At 29.7% G+C, this 22,339-nt stretch overlaps 1 protein-coding gene across 3 annotated transcripts in view; it reads right to left on the bottom strand.

Annotated features, from left to right (window-relative positions):
• Positions 1-2,022: 2,022 nt before the first annotated feature.
• Positions 2,023-22,339, bottom strand: part of Syx17 (syntaxin 17) — a 33,369-nt gene continuing 13,052 nt past the window's right edge. For all 3 annotated transcript variants that reach the window (XM_075356578.1, XM_075356596.1, XM_075356586.1), the window contains exons 2-6: positions 19,491-19,695; positions 15,918-16,113; positions 11,192-11,430; positions 9,438-9,654; positions 2,023-3,917 (exon numbers count right to left, since the gene is read on the bottom strand). In XM_075356578.1, coding sequence (XP_075212693.1) covers positions 3,853-3,917; positions 9,438-9,654; positions 11,192-11,430; positions 15,918-16,113; positions 19,491-19,631 — 858 coding nt within the window. In that variant the 5' untranslated portion in view covers positions 19,632-19,695 and the 3' untranslated portion in view covers positions 2,023-3,852. The remainder of the gene's footprint in view (positions 3,918-9,437; positions 9,655-11,191; positions 11,431-15,917; positions 16,114-19,490; positions 19,696-22,339) is intronic.

Genomic DNA, 22,339 nt, shown 5'->3' with positions numbered 1-22,339 from the left:
CATTCTACGAGTCGGAACATGGAATGTTAGAAGTTTAAAAAAGGTTGGTAGGCTGGAAAATTTAAAAAGAGAAATGGATAGGATAAATGTGGATGTAGTAGGAATTAGTGAGGTTCAGTGAGAAGAGGAAGGCGACTTTTGGTCAGGTGATTTTAGAATAATAAACTCAGCTTCAAATAATGGGCAGGCAGGAGTAGGTTTCATAATGAACAAGAAGATAGGGAAGAGAGTAGAATATTTCAAAACGCATAGCAATAGAATCATTGTAATAAGGATAAAATCAAAACGTAAACCGACAATGATTGTTAACGTCTATATGCCTACAAGCGCCCATGATGATGATGATGAGGTAGAGTGTGTATACGAAGAGATTGATGAAGCAATTAAACACGTAAAAGGAGATGAAAATTTAATAATAGTTGGAGATTGGAATGCAAGCATTGAAAGAACACTATGAAAGGGAAGGTGACACTTTTATAAACAAGATTTTAAGATGTGATGAAACTCGGGTACACCATTTTGAACCAGAGTCCAAAAGACAAAGCATGGAATGGAAATGGAAGCACCCTGGCTCACCTGTTTGAAAGAAATTCAAAACACAAGCATCAGTACGAAAAGTCATGTTGACCGTCTTTTGGAATGCCCAAGGTGTCATCTTTTGTGATTATTTGGAAAATCAGTAATATAAACAGCGTCTACTACTCAGACATGCTGATGAAAAAAGTAAAGCCAGCAATGAGAGAAAAATGTCGCAATCTCAAAGAAAAGGCAAGATGTTGCTACACGACAATGCTTGCCCTCATACCGCCCAGCTGAGCCAGAAAACCATTGGAAAAATGGGTTGGGAGATACTACCACATCCCCCTACAGTTCAGATTAGCTCCCTTGGATTTTCATTTGTTTGGTCCACTCAAGGAGGCATTACATAGAAAAACATTCAGCAACAACTAGGAGGTCAAAGAATTTGTGGGAAAGTGGTTCAAACAAGACAGGACTTCTTTGCACCAGGTATAAAAAAACTAGTTCATCGTTGGGACAAGTATATTAATATAAGTCTCATTTTGTAAAAATACACAGTTTTTTTTACATCAATTTGTCTCTTTAATTATCGAATGTCCCTCGTATAATGAAAAAGCAAATAAAACAAATTTCTGAAAAAATACGTTTTAGGTTTACAAAATTTTGAAAGTTTAATGATATAAATGTGAATACCCAAAATTAGTAGAATAAGAGAATTATTTTCATTGATAAATGATAATCGTTAAAAATTATAAATAAGAAAAATAATATGAGACATGTTACTCTGAATTAATAAGTCAAAAAAAAAATCAACTACATAGTTATGAGAAGGAATTAAAATCCTTTGTTTTAATAGTAAAAAGATATTGCTGATGAAAGATAAAAAATAAAGAACAGAGGAAGAAAGGCAAAGAGCAGAAGAATGTGGAAAAAGAAATAGTGCTTAGTTAGCAAATGGCTTTGAATGCTGACAACCAGACACAGCTCAAAATGTGGTACCAGGACCCATACTTCCTGCAATGCCAACATTTAGGGTTGTATTTTAAAGGCAGAAAAAGGTAATTAATGTTTAATCAACGGGATAGATGGAGACACAGAATGCAGGTTATCGAATCAAGGAATGTTGTTAATATGGCAGTGAAAAGATGTTTCCCATGCAACAGACATTAGTAATGAATTGAAAAGAAAATGATACAAATCAACTAGCTGCACTCATAGCAATATCATTCAACAGCTGAAGAGAAACACAGTATGATTGATAAAGGAAATCGTTGAAATTATTGAAAAAACACAGGTCAAGGACAGAAATGGCTTCTGAAAGTTGAGGTGTAAATCAATCATACATCCAACAAGGACATAGATACGAAGGAAAATATTTTAAATTTATTAAAAGGTAAAACTGTGTTGACAACTCTAAATACTGTAGGGTTTACATTTTAGTTTTTTGTCAACTCCCGCAGAATTGGCTACAAAAAAATTAACAAAAATTATGACACAAGTGAGTGTAATTTGCAAGTGCTATTTATTTCAGGCAGATTTTTAACACTAAATTCAATATGGGTTTTGCAGCCCAATAAGGGATTCACATTCTACTTCCATCATATTTAAAAGAAAAATTCAATTTAAAAATAATTAGGTAAATATAAATGTAATAAATCAATAAAACATTTATAAAAATATGAGCCAGTAAATTTTTTAAAATTATTTCATAAAAACATGAAATTTTGGCAATTAAGATTGCCAAAAAAATACACCCGACCAGATAGTATGTAAACTGCAATTATCTGTATGTAATTTTACAATAGTTTAAAACAGAGTCCCAATATAAGCAAACAAAAATAGTTTTCGGTAATATTTGAACTAAGAGTGAAGTAAAAATATTCAAATGAAATAGCTTTGACTATTTTTCACCATTTTATTAATACTACTATTACAAGAGGTCTTGCACACATCTGTTAATTTGCAGATTTGCAGAAAAACTCAGTGTTCTCTACAAATGGCTATATTGTGATGTTCCACCTCAAATAAAAACCAGAGAATTTTTACCAACTTTTTAACTACAACATCGTACCACCATTTTTCAGACATTTTGAAAAAGAAATAAGAAAAAAGAGTAAATTATCAGAATGATAAGAAATTTACATTTGGAACTTTGAGTAGCTTAGAAAATTATTTTGTTTTATTTTGACTGGAAATCTTATAGCAAAAATGTTCTAAGAAACCTGCCAGCATGCACTTCCAATTTAAATTGCATCAATTTAAAAATGTATGCAACATTAATATAACTTTTTCAAAAGTTTTATCATTGTTACAGCTGTAAATAAAAATATCATGGTTCGGGGAGATCAGTTTTATGACAGCAATATAAATGAACACAGAAGAATGGTGAAAAAAGATAAATATTTGACTGATCTCATGAGTTAAAATTATATTTGGTGTTCCTATCAACTCTTATGAGAAAGTTAAATGATACTAAGATAAAACTCACTTTGATGATAACTAGATTACAAACAAAACTTATTATGTTTGTCTTTAATCTCATGTAGATGTTGAACAAGCAGCAGGACATGATTGTGAAGGTGGAATTGATGACACAGAGCCAATTTAATTTTATAATAAAAAATGTCACTAATTTTTTTCATTAATTATGACACATTTTTATAATCATTATGATTATTATTAAGTAATAATTAACTACATAATTTTTTCAATAAAATTCTTTTTATTCATTATTGGTCTTTGTTTTATTTGATAGGCAAACCCAAGGGCAAAAGTGGCTAAACTTCAAGTAATCAACCACTTTAGTACCAAATATGACTAAATTTCAAATCCGGTTGAAAAAAACAGGTATAATGCTTTATTAATTTCTAATAAAAGAATAAGCTCTAAATTTTCCACAATATACCTAACTAATTTATTTATAACGCACAAAATATTTTCTAGTTATCTTTATTTTTACAGCTTTAAAATTTTTATTTGATTCCTGAGAATTTTTCATTGATGACACCCTTTTTGCATCTAGTCCTTTCATATAAACAAATACAAACATATATTTGACTTCTAGTTTGATGTCTCTATACCATTTTAAATTTATAAATAAAAAAATTAAAAAATCAATATGTATAGAATGTTAAAAAAACCTAAATATAAAATAAAAATACATCACTAATAAAATTCTAATATAAAAAATAAGTAAAATTATACATATATAGACAAAAATATTAATATTTATATAAATACATTAATAATGAAATTTAAGTATGAAAACTGATCTATATTACAATGAAAAAAATCTTTATTTGATATTGATAACAATTAACAGAAGTAAAACAATTATGACACATGCGCTGTTTCTTCAGTCATTGCTTTTGATTTTAACATTTTACCACCAGTAAATCCTGTAAAACAGAATGACAAAATAAACTTTCAAAATAGTAAATTAGTCTTTAACAAATATGTATACTTTAACACAACATAATACATTTGTTACATATTGTCTTTCAATAAACATTTCTACTGATTCAAAGTTACAGTCAGTTTTTTCTCAGAAATACTATGTATTTTAAACACAAGAAAAGAAAATATAACTATTCAATATAAAAGGATCAATATGTTATCTTGAAAATAAAATATAAATGGTTTTCTTGTTTCAACAACAATCAAATAAATCATTTAGATAACTGTTTAATTAACATCATGTTTGTCTATAAAAATATTAACAAAAATATATGATGCAAGTGAGCGTAATTTGAAAGTACACTAAATTTAATATAGGTTTTTGTAGCCCGGTAATGGATCCACATTCTACTTGCATCAAATTTAAAAGAAAAAAAGTCATCTACTATAACCAAAACAATAATTACAAATATTTACAAGCTCTGTTAGGTAATATTATTTCAATGTAATATGAACGTGTAGTGAAGTTTAAATTTTAATGTACTGTACACATTAGGAGACATGCAGATATTCAGCTCCTAGATTTTACAATTGAAATTTTTGAAAGTGTACCATAAAAATCAGGTACTTCCGGTCATATCTAGAATTAGTTCTAAATAAAAAGTAATTGAAAATCAAAAAAATAAGCACAACAGATATTCTGATGAACATTTTATAGAACATAAAATAAATCACACTTCATGAACGGTTGAAATAAAAATATCACAAGAGCGGGTCAAAAATTATCTACACTTTCACCATAACAGATCTTCAAAGACTTGACTTCTACGCATGCTTGCTTACAGCTGGTACAACTGCAGTCACATGTGCAAAATTTAATTCCCATTGCATCATTTGTCTTCCACCAATTACAATATAAACATTTTCGTTAGCAGTTGAGAAGAAGCACCAAGCAGGAACAAATCAGAAGTTGTAAAAGGAGCTGATATTCATTGCAAACTTTTATCACTATCCAGGGACAGAGCTTTATCATGTAAGTGTTTTTCATGAATCAAGATGTTTAAAAGTGGCCAAATGAGTGTGATGCACAAAGAGGGAGCAGGATGCCTGTCAACCTGCTCGACAGATGATTCTGGCAAACAGGCAAGTTACAAACAATGAGGTAGCATCTTCTTTGAACATCAGTCAAGGTTCTGCCAATCAAATCAACCATGACAAGTTTAGCTTCTGTTAAGTGTATTGTCAAAAAACGTGTTGTTGAATGACAATCCCTGCCCACACATGGCTCGCTACACTGTTCCATCAAGTTCAATTTTGAAGTACTGGAACACCTTCCCAACAGTCCAGATCTTCCTCCCTCTGACTTTCATCTGCTTGGGTCACTCAAGAATGCTTTGAGAGGTTGTTGATTTTTGACTTAAGACATTCAGGAAGCAGTACAAAAATGGCTTCGCAATAGACCAAAAACCTTTTATTTGGAAGAAATACACAAGCTTGTGGACCACTAGACCAACTTCATTGACAAAGAAGATGACTAAGTGGAAAAATAATATGTATGTTAAACCCCTAGCTTTGTGTAAATAAACTGTAGAATTAAAAGTGTAGATAATTTTTGACTCGCCCTCATACATTTAAATAAAAAAAACTACAATTGAATAACAACCAAAGAAATATATCCATTCATGTAACATAAAATTATATATGCATTATGAACAGTAACAAAATTTAATGTATTAATATAATTCTACATAAGCAAAAACACATTTTTTTATATAGAACAGAAATCCAAGACATTTTAGAGGTGTAGAACAGAGATAAAACTTAAAATGACATGCAAATTTTGCACATTATTTCTGTATAGTAAGAGGGTCATTCAATTAGAGACAACTGCAGAAAAATAATTATTTACTCAATGACAATGAACCTAATGCTATTTTTTAACATAATCCCTGGCTATGTTTAGGTATTTGTCCCATCTTTCTGTGAAATTTCTAATTTGAGTAGTAAAGAATTGTTCACCTTGGTGTCTGAACCATTCTGTTTCCCACTCTTGACTTGCTTCTTGTTGCCAAACAGGATTCCTTACAAGACCAAGACTATAAGGTGGATGTGGTCAACACCTCCTGCTCCAAGGTTTGAATAGCTTCCAATGTCTACTGACGGGTATGAGAACATGCATTATTATGCAGAAAAATTTGCCTTTTGAGAGGGAGCCTGGGTGTTTCCTCCTTATTGTGGGTTTCACTTTATTTTCTGGCATGTCACAATAATATTTGCTACTGAATGTATATTTTACACTGTCCTTCCAAACAGTCATAATAAATTGGGCTTTTGTAGTCCCAAAACACTATTAGCATCACTTAACTAGCAGATACACAGGTTTTGATTTTTTCTTTGTGAGCGAACTCTGATGTTTCCATTCCATAGTCTGATGTTCAGATTCTGACTCAAAATGATGAATTCATTAGGAGCCCAAAACAGCATTACCTTCCAGTAAAAACTATTGTTTCAATTCTGTACAAATATGATTAGGCATGTGATTTTGAGTCTACCATCTGAGAACCTATCTTGAACATGTTTTACAATAATTCAGTTTATCATGGATAATGGAATGGACACATATAAACACATAATAAAACACACACAAACATACACACACTGTAATATAAACATACTATAAAGTCCACACACTGGACTTTATATTCACACTATAAATTTCAGCAATTTATCAAATTTTTATGTGTATATCCTGGCAAATAAGACCATTAATGTGGTTTTGCAAAGTGTCAATTGAACTTTTACCAGTTCTCTGCTATAATAAAAATTGGTGACACTTGTTCTGCTCAATTTAAACTACTTAATTCATTTATAAAAATTTGCACAGTTAATACAATATTTACTATATTGTTATAACATTTGAAAATCAGCTTATGAATTTATGGTTTTACATTTTCAGAAAATAAAAATCTTATCACAGCACATTATTCTTCCATGGTACATGTTTCAACTACAGCCAAAATTTAAAAATAAACATAATATATTATATAATGGAAATTCTTAAACAGCTGATAGATACTTTCAATGTTAGAGGTGCCAACTAGAATGTCAGACAGATTTAATTTTTTCAATTAAATAGTTTTTCTGCTGTTGCCATCAGTCTCTTTAATTACTCAACATATTATTAGTATAATATGCAAATAATACTATTAGTTCTACAAGGAAAATATCCTGATCAAGACATTAAACGTCATGATCAGAGGCAGTCTCTTTGCAAGTCACTTGATCCCTTCTGCTACTCCCCCTTCACAATATCACAGCAACTTTCAATCAGATAGATACTAAGAGAATTTCATCCATCTGCCACTACTTTTACTACTATGAACTAGTAGCTGATGAGATAAATGCTTCTTGGAGGCAGTTACCTCATTATCAAATATGGTGTTTAATTTATAAAAAAAAAACCTTAATTTTTCCAGTGTGTAAGTCTTAATTTTCAGCTGACTTACTATAAGTTGATTTTATCAAAATTAGTCTCTTTACAAATTTCAGAGATGTCAATCTTTATGATCATCATTAGAAATGCATTTCTGATGGATAAGTATTGCATCTGGAATCATAACATCAGAGGACATGCGTAATTTTCCCATCAAAATAGGCAGTCTAATTTCAACTACAAAATCTGTGAACAATATTTCCACATCAATAACATTCTTTTAACTCCTGGAACTTGTTATCATTAAAGAGGTAATTAGCAACCAATTGTATTTACAAACAGTATAGAATACAAAATTTGGGAACTTAGACATTAAAATTTTTTATGTTCTCCAACCTGTAATTCTGACACTTTTACATTTCATTTCTTTAGACTTGTTCGAATCACTTGTTTTGAAACACTCTTTATAATAATTGAAGGTTTACAAAGGAAATATTTCATCTTTCACTGTTAAAATGGATTTTTTAACAACTCCATAATACTAAGTTCAATCCAGCTAGTTTTACAGATTAAAAATGTAATTATATTTTACTCAAAATATAATATGCTGACTTGGAACATTTCATTAAAACTACAAAAATCAGGCTGACATACTAAAAATAATAACTGCTTCCAAGGTTTAGTTCCACTATAACCCAGTCCTTTTAATGCAATGACAACAACACTGCCTCTAACTGGCTGATCATTGCATAACCAAACCATCTTTTCATGAAGTGGAACGTTCCTACAACATACAGAGATGCAATCAATTCACCCATAACTATACACCCGGTTAAAAGTAAACACTAGTGTACAACAAGCTAGCTAATATTTTTCATTTTCATTGGTCTTTCCTTTAACCAGTATACTATCAACATTATCTGATCTGACATATCTACAATAAAAGTATGGTTACCAATAACAATTGTGGATAACATATAATAGTTGGAATCTTTGAAATTCTATAAAAAATTTTATTTGTTTATTGGCAATTTAACAAAGTAAATCAAAAGTAAATGTAACATAGTCAAATTTATGCCAAATCTAAAAAGTGTTTTTTGATTCAATTTTTTTCTCATATTTTTTGAGACCAAATTTAAAGTTTTCAAATCAACCCATACAAAACCACCCCTCCTTCCTATTTCATTCTATAATTTCAGTAAAGCATTTTATCACTGGAACAGAATGGTGAAATTTTTGGTAGCCGTAACAAAGCTTTTCTAGACCTATATTTACATGAAATTTTTATAACACAGAACATTAATTAATCTAATAATATACGCTTATAAAATCTATATGTATCACATATATAATGGTAATGTGCCATTACTTTAATTTTTTTTCCATAAATTAAGACATTGCAGTTAGTATTTTACTTATTCTAACAATCCAACAATTTTCCACTAAAAGTGTATGTTCCCCATTCAGATCTTCAGGAGGAGCACAGAATTAAGATAAGCCAACATGTCACCAGTTTATCCCTCCAACAGACTCTGACACAAACTGAAAGCCACGGAGGATGGCGATGCATGGTCTACAGGGTTGACACTCAGCAATGAGTAAAATGCCTAATAAGAATGTATATCCTTTATGTAATTAATTAATATATTTCTCAATAGGAATACCTAGAAAAACTTGTAAATAATATTTTTATTTCATAAAGTATTAAATGAACAAATAGTATAATTTAATATGCTTTGTCAATATCAGGATGTTTTCTTTATCAGAAACACTGCCTGGTTTGGTTTGCAATTTATAAGGTGTTCAAGGTGAATTAATTTATTACTAAAAGATTATACAGATGGTATAAACTGCATAAATGCCAACATTAGATTACATAGAGCATATAATCAAGAATAAAAATTAAACAATGAATCATTACTAATATTATTGGGTCAATGTTTCTAACCAACTCACACACAACAATCACAAATTGCCTCCAGCAACATGGATTAAAACCTTTTTTCAACATCATATAGGAATGAATGTCAAGAAATTAGAAGGATGACTCATTAAAAGGTTGTATCATCGTAATGTTATAAATGCTTACCTAAAATACTACAAGTTAAAGCAGCAAGCCCACCAACTTTTAAACCAGCTACAAATCCAACAGGACCACCTACACATGTTCCAATTAGAGCTCCAGTTAATGGATACGACGCCACTTTTAGACGTGAAGCTTGTGCTAAATGTTTATTACCTTCTACGACATGTTCATGAGCAACTTCTGTATTACTTTCTACACGTGTTACACTTTCCCCTTGCATCTGTAAGTAAAGCAAAACATAAATCATAAAGTTGCTCTATGAGCTTCATCTCAGATTCTCAAGCATTTATACAATTAAATCAGGAAAAGTTGTAAATAATTTTGAAATAAATAAATGATTTACAATATATAGAATTATTTATAATAGGTTTACAATATAAGAATGTTCAACAAAAAATAAATAGGATATTTTTTATATTAAACTACACGTTGAAATCTACTGAACGACCTGGAAAAAAGAAAAAAAGGAAATTTTTCAAGCTTCCACTTTTATTTCGACCTACAAAATTGGTTATTAATGGTTATTAAAAATTCCCACTATAGTCAACCAATTGTGGATGAACACTTCAACAGCAGCACCATCTTCAAATTTCTGTCCTCCAAGTGCTTCTTTTAGTGGCCCAAACAAATGATAATCCAGAGCGATAAGTCCGGACTGTATGGAGGGTGCTCCAGTGTAGTTCGGATTAAGGATGCAATTTTTTCTTGAGTTTGAGCCACCGTATGGGGCTAAGCATTGTTGTGAAGCAGAGTGACGTCTCAGATTGGAAACTGACATCTTTTTTGACGATATGCAAGTTTTGCTTCATCTAGAAGTTGGCAGTAGTACGCAGAATTCACTGTACAAAGTTCATGGAGAAATTCAGCACGCAAAACTCCTTTGAAATCAAAAAATACTGTGACCAGAACCTTTCCAGCTGACAACTGAGTTTTGGCTATAATGAGTGCAGTTTCTCCCTTTTTTCACCACTCCATACTTGGATATTTTGATTCTGATGTGTAATGGTGCACCCAAGTTTCATCACAGGTGATGATTAGATGCAAAAACAATTCTCCTTTAGCTTGGTAATGACTAAACAACAGCTGGCACAACTCTAGCCAATAGAGCTTCTGATCTTCGGTGAGAAGATGAGGGACCCACCATGCTACCACTTTTTTAAATCCAAGGTAATGATTGTAAAGTAATGATTGCCCGAGCACTGCTGTAGCTTATTCCATCTCAGAACCAATTTCTGCAATTGTTAATCAATGGTCATCCTCGATAAGGTGGCAAACCATGAGAACATTTTCAGTAGTAGCACTTGTCCTTGGGTGACAATGGTGACCTTCATTTTCAACTGGTTCTCATTCTTCTGAAAACTGCTTTTGCCAATCATATACTAGAATCTTTTTAAGTGTATTATGCCTGAAGTCTTCTCAAAATTTCAGATAGTTACACACCCTCCGTCATGAAAAATTTAATTACAATATGTTGCACAACGTGTGACGATACCTCCCTGTACTGATATTATGATATTGACTAGAGCTGGCTTTCTAAGAGTGGGATCCAGTCCACGCATCCCTAAGTACAATACTCAGAAGCCCTCTCCATTAGCTGTGCATCAACAGCAACAAAAATTCCAGTTTATATTTGATTCACCATAGTGCATAAAACAACTAGCTGTGATAAAACTCGACACACTTTATGATTACAAATCAATACAGAATATGACCAATACAATATTTTATAATAATATTAAAATGTTTTCAATACATACATGAACTATTTGAGCTAAATCTTCATAAAGTTGATGTACTTCTTCTATTTCTTTTTGTAAATTTTCCCAAGCAATTGCACATTTTTCCTGCTGCTGACATTCTACAGCTAACCTTGAGGTATCTAAACACAGCTGCAATTGTTCATTGTTCATGAATTCTACATTTTCCTCATTTTTATTATTATTACTATTACTGCTATTATTATCTTCAACCACTGATGTCATCTGGTGTGATAAATCTACAAAAAAAAGTGGCATAGAGCAACTATACAATTTAAATATTCTTTACCTGGAATCATTTAAATGTAAATAAGAATTTTTAAATTCAACAATAGACTACACTAACAGCAGAATACTAGATTAGACAATAAATCTAATCAAACATGAATGAGAGAACATATTAATTTAATTTCTCTGAACATATGTTCAGCTAGTCCACACGCATTACATTTTGACTTTAAGCATAGACTTAAATCTAATCTGAAATCCTACACAACACAATTGACAGGAAGAAGGGTTTAAATTACACAAATTAAAGCAAGCTAGCAAATGTATTTTTGACATAGAATCTGAAGAACTAAAAATATATACTGCAATAACAAAATAGATATTATACCATTAACTGCAAGTATTTTATTTCTAAATACTGTAATATCTAAATACACACAATGACTATGGAACCTCAACTTAGCTGCAAACTGCAGTAGTTTACTACAAAAGCACTAAATTGTATGACCACACATACACAGTTACAAAAAGAAATCCAACATACATAAATAAATTTTGGTTTTCATTTATCAACTTACAGAATTTTTTAAGACTTTCTAAACAAAATAATTTATAATAAACAATGTTTACAATTAAGTCTTAAATAAGATAAATATAAAAGTGAAACACTTTACTCTAACTACGGAAAATCATTGCAATCATCTTCATTAAATTATGGTACTTACGACATGTAAAAATAAGTACAATTATTTATGAAAAATGAGGAAGAAAAAATATGGTACCTAAAGTAATTAGACTGATCTCTCTAACAATCATAATTTAGTAAATCTTCAAAGTATTAGTGTCAAGAATTAAGTTTTTTTTTTTTTTTTTTAATATAAGATAGGTGAGAATATTACCCAGAAGTATAAACTTGAAACTTCAGATGAATGTAAACTTTAATGACAAGTAGTATATTTTTCTGAAATTGTTATAAAATATTCCAAAATCTCTCCAAGGAGGAAGAAGAGTTTCTTTTTTTTTAACTGATCATGATGTAATAAATGAAAATTAAATCTTTTCTACCAATATTAATACAGATCCCATTCTCCTGTACATTAATTTTTACTTCTACTCTTTTTGTATGTAGTACACAGTAATGATTTCAATCTAATTGAACTTTTCATTTCAATCAAATTGAAGACAACAATAAAGTAACACTAATCTTTGTTTTTTCAAATAATGCACATTATTGTAAAATTCATGCTTCCCAGAGTATTTACGCGTATTATCAATATGTAGTAGTTAGTTACTGAAAATAAATACATCAGATTAGATCAAGTATTAATATTTATGTTTATTTAGAAAGTAGATTTAGATAGTAATGTAATTAAGAAAAATGTCTAAGGCTATCTCATCAGCTAGGCAGTAACCATCTTCGCAAAATGGGGCCACTTCTGTATGATCCTATTCTGCAAAGTCTTTCTTCTTCATTTATATCCTTAAGTTAATTTTTTTTATAATCTTGGTTCAGCTAGCTTGCAAACTTCTATTCAACTTCATCATTAAGTCATTTCCCATATTTGACCACCAATGAGCATTGTCCACTTTAGTAGCCCCGCATTACTCTGGCTGTCTATCAAAGTATTATTTCTATCTCTCAATCAATGTGGAAAAGTGATTTTAGAAACAGAAGCCATTCACTATTGATTAATCTAATTGTTATACACATCTCTTTTGTTTCTACTTTCTTAGTTCCACTTTCTTTTATTTTAAATTTAATAATAAAATGTAACCTTTTTCATTTAATTTTGTTGCCTGTAATATTTTAAAAATTTATCCTTCTGTAAAATTTTATGCATAAGTTCCACATAGGAATATTCTCTGAAGATGAGTTTCACACTTGTTACCCTTAATTTCAAAACTTTCCCTTTTGTCACCTCTTTGTTATATTGACACTTCTTTTATTAGGTAGTTTAATGTATTGCAGTTCAAACATTTTGAACAGGACAAGTGAAGCTAACTCTTTTGCTTCCTCAGTTTCTCTTTTTTTTATTCTTTTTTACTATCTCTACTGAAAAAGTTTCTTTTCATTTTGTCTCATGTCTTCAAAGTGTTCCAGATTTGGGTTTAGTTTATCTCTTTCACATTTAGCCCAAATACTGTGACCCTAATTTATTAACATACAAGTTTATGGTGTTCATGAAGGAACATTTATCCCTTTTGTTTGTAGGAAGTCAATCTTTGACTGTGATAAAATACCACAAGTAGAAAATTGTTTTCTGAAACTCTTTTTTTTTATAGCTTTTGAGTAAGAATCCCTTTATCTAAATTTATTTCTTGAGTACCTACAATTAATAACTGCTTACTTCTATAATTATTTCTTTTAATTTCTTGTGCATTAAATTAACTTTAGGATTTGGTTTTGATGATTATACTTCACTATTTTATTTTGTCATTTATGGTTGTTTTGCAAAATCTAAAGTTAATTTTGTATTTAGTAACATTAGCATTATTTTGTTTCAGTAATGCAAGGAGTACGACTTGAAATAACCCCAAAATTTCTTTACCTCTTTTGCCTATTTTCTCCAAAACATTTAATTAATTTCAGTCACAAAGGAGTATTAACCTAAACCCCAATCTTTTTTGTTTATCAATTTATGATCTCTTTCTCAGTTAATAGTTAATAACAGCTTCAGCATCGCAAGAGACAATTTAAAATATTACCATAAGTTTTAATATACAAAGGTATTGTTTTGTGAATGAGGTCGGTGTATTGAATTTATATTTTCCTGACAGGACCAGCTGCCTGTTTTCTCTATTTATATTTTCAAATGCAAGATCTACCTCTTTTGAGCATAACCTAAAAACCTTTCTACAATTTAAAAGCATATAAATTATATTCATGAAATAAAACATATTAATACGTAAATTCAAATATCTTTAACAAAATCTTCATGTATGATTATATAAATCACAGTCTACTTAAATTAAATCTTATATTGTTTCGTTCTTTATTTATACTTTGAATAAGACTGCGATTACACATACACTTTAACTTGGATTAATTACATTAAGTTTTATATAATACATTAGATTAAATAGTTTGAAGACAATTATTTGTTATGTTCAACTATACTGCTTGCATAATTGCTAAGGATTTATGACTGAAATTAGTGTTTTTATTTTTGTAACAGAAACACTTTTTCTAACTTTTATTTACCTTTGTTAATAAATGTAAATCTTTTTATTGACTTACTGAAAAGTTGTAATTTACTTGTGTAATAGTGATTTTTTTTTTTTATGCAATGGATACTCTTTATTTTAGGTAAAGGGGCATTTTAGACCAATCATTTTACATGTGGGATACATTTTGGTAAAGTAATGTCTATTATTTTCCTTTTTTATTACAGTTATGGTCCAATCAAACAGGCCAAGTTCCTCCTTTGAGATAAATATAGATTATGACACAAATCTAGTTTTGTGTCGTAAAGTGTGACATAAACAAATAGCTCATGTTTTCTAGGTAAAACCTATATTCTGTCTGTTAAGTTACCTATAATGTAATACCTATAACCTATAATCTGTTGAGTTTCGTGACCAGCTCATCAAAATGTCTGCTGATAAAACATTACAACTAAAATTCACATCTGAAGATTTAGATACGTTTTGACTTGCTCACTGAAGTAAATATGGGAATTTAGTCACAGAAACAGTGAAAATATTAATCCCTTTCGCCATGTCTTACCTCTGTGAAAAGGGTTTATCATCATCTATGGCTGCATTAAAAATTAAATAGCGGAAGATCTTTTATCTCTTGAAAACAATTTCCTTTAGTATGTTTCTAACATAAAACCATATTGAGAAAATTTTAAATGAAAAACAAATGCAACCATCTCATAATTTATTTTCTTTACATGCGTACTTATAGATGTAAGAAAAATGTTTGCAATAAATGATTTTTTTTCTCACAAAATGATTTCATTGTTTATGTGTAAGCTTGTAGGCTAATTTGGTGACCTCCTTTCAATATCACCGTGACCTCCATAGGAATCTCGACTACTAGGTTGAGAAACACTGGCATAGAGGGTTGCACATGCCCCTTCTCATGCAGAAAGTTAAAGTTTTAATGTCAGACAGAGCCACCAATACTTTAATGGTACTGGGTCTTATCTCAGGCACAACTCTGAATAGGCTCTAATTAATAATATATCTTGGCCTGCCCATCCAGGTAACAAGCACACTATAAAGTTATTATACAAACAAAACTGCCTGTGGGAGTTTGATTCAAAGCTGCACAATATAACCCATGAGTTTCAGAAAAGAATCACTCTTTATTCTTAATTTTGATTACAAGTAGGATTTACTGAAATACAGAGTAGCTATAACATATAAAAAAAATGGTTAATTTTACTAACTGTTACAGAAGTTTTGTTTTTATATAATATAAAACAATATAAGAACATAATATATAAAACATCTTGCTATAAAACACTTATTAGCATAAGAAAATTCATACCCATAAATTCCTGTAAAATGTTTAAAGCAGCCTGCCTAGAATTATTAATCATTTTATCAAATCTGTTCACATCAGAATCAATAATACGACCCCTAAGTATATCCATTTCTTTTACAAGAGTGCGTAACTGTTTGACTACAACACTAGCATTGACTTGTTCACGATGAGCTCCAGTCCAGTCCCCAGCTCTTTGGCACTGAAAAAGTAAAACAAAAACATCAGAAATTACTTAAATAAATATATTTACACTAAAACCAAACACGATAACACGTTTTCAGAAAAAAAAATATATATATATACCTAGTGGTAATAAGAAAGAAATGTTAAACATTAACTGATGACTGGCAAAAATAAAATAACAAGAGCCATGGCAAAACTCAAGTTTTATTAATATTCTCATCATATAAAACCATTAACAAATATAAATAAACTCTATTTAAATCTGAATGTATTAATTCTATATATTAATAATTGCAGTTGCCATTATCCTATTAGAAAAAAATACTTTCAAAAGATGTTTTTTTTTTTACATTCTGAATTACTCTCATTACAAAATAAAAATTATGATCCTCATAATCACTTCTGCAGTGATCACTGCTTCAGTATTTAAGGTAATCAATGATATTAAACTGATAAGAATATTGATTATTTTTAAGTGGTAATAATATCCAATGAAATTTTCTTTTTTTTGGACAATACAATATATGCAATATCACTCATAAAACAGTTAAAAGAATTTAATACATTATTTATAAAACTTTAATATACATTAAATGCAAAATCAATACTCATGCAAAATTTAGTGTGTTAATCTCTAGCATGTCTTTTGGTATATTTTCAATACCAATTTCAAATTATCACAGTAAAGAATTACAATGATTCAATTTCAATTTATTTTTTAAGAAATTTTCATGATACATTTATTTGAAGTTTCTTTCACTGTATAAAATTCCTGTGAATTCTGATTTATTAAATTAGACTTTTCCTGTTCCTTATTAATTTGCTTCTTTTTTTTCAAACATTCCTGTATCTATCTATTCACTTCACTTCCTCACAACCACATTTTGAATATTTTCAATTGTTTCTTTCTTCATTCTGATCCTTCCACACTTCAGATACATACAACACCAAATTCCACATCAAACACTATGAAAACCTTTATCTTCATTACAGCAGGATGTTTTTAGATGTCAAAAATTTGCTCACCTTTCTATGAAAGATATTCTGTATCTAAAGTCGTTAAAATTACAAAATGTTTTAATGAATTTACCTATTCTAACTTCTTTCTAGCAATTTACTGGATCCTCCAATTCTCAACACTTTTGTTTCAGAAAATTTAACCTGAATTCTAAACTCTTTTCTTCATCATAACCTGTTAAAAAAAACTACTAGTATTCAGCAAACATTTGGCATGGTACTAGGCCGACTGAAAACATTGTAAATTTAATATAGATGACATTTATAACCAAAAATACAAAAAATGCTATTTAATTAAGACTAGTTTAGTCTCCCAATTAATATAATTATTTTAAAGTACTTTAAATAATTATCTTTTCTATTCATTTTATTGCTGTAGCTTGCAAATTCTGAAGTTGCTGCCGTCGATAGATTCTAAAGAGCTCGTCACTGATCCTGAATTCACATTTATCGCAAAAATTGTCAAAGTGCACATCATATAAATGTTCATCTTCAATGTATTTTTTTTTTCAACGCTGACAACATGCTTGCAGACTTTGCTTCACCCAGCTTCAGATACTTTATGAAATTCCTCTTCAGCTAACTTAAGAAATCTGACATATTAAAAGTTGTATTTCTTTTAGCTTCTTGCCCTTTCATTTGACTCTAAATCATTTCAATGGCATTTAAGTCAGGATGATAAGGTGGCAACTGTAGAACTGTGACCATAATTTTTGAAAATGTCATCTATTAAAAATCTCTTGATTTTCTTTGTGTAATTTTATAATATCATATAATTTAGTCTTCATCATAACAGTAGAACAGTTAATTTGTTGTTCGGCTAACCATTTAATCACATCACTTTTTAAAGAGTTAGAATTTTGCTGCTTTTTAGCAGAACATTGATACAATGCGTTATCTAATACAATGGCCGACCAAGGTGGCAAGTTGAGAATACACTTCTCCTGTAAACATTTCGTTTACTTTTCGGAATGCATCGATTTGTGACAATCTCCTTTCTTATTTGACTCATACATCAGTAAAGCATTGTAAATGAATCCTTTAGAAGAGCCGGCATGAGCAATTATTAATAGTGAGCCCTTGGATACTGTTGTTTTCAGTCCCTCATGAAGGTTACCCACGATTTTGGTGTCAAATGACTACTGTGAATGTAGATTTCATCTGTGTATACAATCAGTCTTCCTTCTTCACGAAAAAGGGAAATTTATTATACAAACTTCATTCTTTGCATTTTAATATCATGCGTTCTATCAGTATTTTCCGGTTGTCTTCTGTTTATTCCACCTAAATCCCATTTTACGTAGTATTCAAAGATCTTTCATTCCCTTTGAAATTAATTTCTCTTTCATGGGTTTTTTGCATAATTCTCTCCACACTAGGAACACATTTTTTGGTTACATAAAATTTGTTTATTAAATGCTTCAAAGCATCCATGTCAAACAAATCTAAATTGTACACAGTACTGGGGCGATTCACAGTTTTCTCGATGTAATAAATACAGATGGCTTCTCAGTTTCATTTGATTTCGCTTCTGCTTTAATTCTTTGAACCATTCGTTTTGATACTTTTACTGTTTGAACAACTGTATTTAGCACTTCAGTTTTCCTCACTATTCTGGTTCCAGTATTGTTTTATAAAAAGAGATTGTAAATTGTAAACATTGAATAAAATTTCCCTTGCCTAACTATGAACTGCTGTATCTTTCTCTCCTAACATGGCCATTTTAAAAGAAAATAACTGTCTTGAAATATTAAAAATTAAAATTACTGAATTTATGACAAAGCTTTAAATGAGAGCAACACAATAAATAGTAAAATAAATCACTAACAGCCATTCACTTCATTAAGTAAAATATACACAGCAGTAAATGTTTGCATAATAACCATATCTAAAAGATAATTACAAGTGATGTGTGACATATGATTCTTCACAGCGCAATGATTAGAATATATTAAAAATAAGTAAATGAAATTCTTAGAATTGCATGTTATGTTTACAACAATTCATAAACAGCACATTAGTCATGTTTGATTCATGAATGATTCTATTATTATTGGTTGCTACACAATAGAAAGTAGGCCCAAATCACAACATCAATATAAAATTTAGAATAAAACTCAACAATTACATATGCCACAGCAAGTTTATGAAACCTGTTTTTTATATATTACCATACCAAAGACATAGAAAATGACGATGCTTGTTAACAGAGGCCAACATATGCAAAATGCTAGTATATCGGCTTTCAGTCCCAGAGCCACAACATGTATTGATACATTTACAGGAATGATAACAACAAAGAATCAGTATACACATCTTTAATAATAAACACATGATATTTTAATTAAAAATGTATATATTTAAAAAAAGAATGACCTTAAGTATATTAATTTTCAATGTTTTTAACTTATTAACATGATGAGGTACAGCAACTTCATTAAATTTCATAATCGGTAACTCCATCCATTTAATTGATTGTTTATCAACAACAAGTTGTTCTTGATATACTGGAGCCATTTTTTATTTTGTAAATCAACACAACTTTAGAAATTAAGTAATATTAAACTTTTAACAGCATAATCTGAAACAAAATTTATTTTATAATACATTTTACATAATATTCCATTAAAATTATATAATTTTAGTCAATAAAAAAATCTCAGATTTTCTTAAATCAATTCAGAGATCTATTAAGTGTGCCAAAACAATAACTTCAGCTGTTAACTACATCTTTCACTATATTTTAACCTTAGTTCTTAAGCACTGTAACATTTTAGTTTTCACAAAACTGAGCTAGGGTTCACACACTACATTAGGTACAACTTTCTTTCTTTTTCCTGTTTAGCCTCTGGTAACTACCGTTTAGATAATTCTTCAGAGGATGAATGAGGATGATATGTATGAGTGTAAATGAAGTGTAAGTCTTGTACATTCTCAGTTCGACCATTCCTGAGATGTGTGGTTGGTTAATTGAAACCTAACCACCAAAGAACACCGGTATCCACGATCTAGTATTCAAATCCATGTAAAAATATCTGGCTTTACTAGGACTTGAACGCTGTAACTCTCGACTTCCAAATCAGCTGATTTGGGAAGACGCGTTAACCACTAGACCAACCTGGTGGGTTACATTAGGTACAACTGGCAATAAGAAAACATAACTCATAAAATCAATATTATTGCCAGATAGTGGTGGCTAAATGCACTGCTTTCCCTTTGCAATGATTTTTTTGAGTAAATTTTAATTTTCCTTCAAAATTAAAATGAATTAAAAACTTGTCTTTACAACCACATAAATTAATAATATTGAATAAATAAATTAATGGATGTTTCCATTCCACAACTGACATTTAGATTAAAAAATACTATATTCTGCTAACACAGTTGTTTAAGTTAATGTGAATTACAGGTGTCTTTATGATTTTGAATAGAACATCTCAGAACCCACATTAAACATTGTGTCGTAATTCAGCTCACCATGACTAGTGGAATGGGCAGTACAGATACTCACACTACAAATTTTAGCAATTTCTCAGATTTTTATTTGTCAATCTTTCAAAAAATATTATTAATGCAATTTTGCAAACTGTCAAGTCAAAACTTCCACTAGTATTCTGCTACGATTAAAATCAATGACACTCTTTCCTCCCAATTTAAACTGTACAATCGAACCACTTATAAAAATTTGCATAGTTAATACACTTTTTAACAAACTCTTAACATCTGAGAGTGACTTTCGGCCAGTTTTACATCTTCAGAAAATAAAAATCTTATTACAGCACACTGTTCTTCCATGGTACACATTTCCGGTGGAGGCAACATTTTGAAATAAACAAAACAGGTTATAATAATGGAAATCTTTCATACAGGTGATATTTTTTTATGTCGATGTGAAAACTTGAACAATAGACAATTTCAGTTCATTCTATTAGTTTTATCCAATGTTCCCATTTGTCTCTTTAATTATTGAAGGACCTTTGTGTGTTTCTGATGGGGTAGAACTGGTTCAAATACACTTACTTTTATCCTTGCATACACATGACAAAAAACCTTAAATCTGCTTCTGGCCTTGTTTAATGCTGTATATAATTTTTAACACAGATTCAGAGCAGCAACATTGCAACTAATCAACATCAACAATTATGCTGATGGCCAGAGATTTAATATTATTCTGAATATCATGACTGTTATTGATAGTTTGATGTAACAATCATTCACGAGATACAGCAAATAAAACTAAACAAAGGTTTACTTTTGTTTAGTAAACAACATTCAAATTCTTTATCAGTTATTTACTGAAATATAAGTTTACTTAAACAATGAACTATGATACTGTATCTATAAACAGTGAAAATAAAGATTTTGGATGATAAAGATAATAAACACACTGTTATATAGTCATTTATATGTTGATTCAGTTAATTCAAGACCTTGACTGAAAAAGGCTGACAAAAATGTCTCATGTGTTCAACTAACTCAATAAATTCTTAATAAATAAGATCCTACAACAAAACAATACAACAGTTCTTTCATACAATACAAATTTCTACAACCAATTAAACAAATATTAAAACTTATGCAGCTTATTTTTAAATGTTTCACTACATTAAATTTTATAAGCTCCGCATTAGCCATATAAAATACATATACACATAATCCCACATAGTGATAGCAGTAAAATTTATATTTGAAAAAATAACACATCATTAAGAAAATTTTACAAAACACTGCATACGTTGCACAAATAATAATAATAATAATAAAATTCAACTCAACTTCATTAAAGGAAAAAAATTTGAATATTTTATTTATTACAATTTTTGCAACTTATAGTTTTAATTTTATTTAAAGTATGGATATGCGTACAAAAAGAATGATTTCCATTTGAAAAAAAAATTTTGTTACAAGCAGAAAGGTAAAAACTTTAGTTTTGCACACAGTAAGAAAGAAATTGTGTAGAGGCAAGTACAGAGTATGCACCAAGGCTTTCTGTAATGCAGGAATATGCATTATTTATTTTACAACAAAATGAAATTTACATTACATTTCCAGAGATATTAAAAGATTTTAACAGATCTAGAATTACATTTTAAAATTCAAAAATAAAAATTTACTAACAAAAAATAAAAAAGTTTAATTAATTAAAAGGCAACAAATAATTTGATAATGAAGTTATCCAAACTGTAATGACTAACTAATAAGATTAAAAATGAAACCAATTTATT

The sequence above is a fragment of the Lycorma delicatula genome, chromosome 1, assembly GCF_047948215.1.
Source record: "Lycorma delicatula isolate Av1 chromosome 1, ASM4794821v1, whole genome shotgun sequence".
NCBI lineage: Eukaryota > Metazoa > Arthropoda > Insecta > Hemiptera > Fulgoridae > Lycorma > Lycorma delicatula.
The sequence above is the reverse complement of the archived record's forward strand: the minus strand, read 5'-3'. Positions and strand labels throughout refer to the sequence as shown.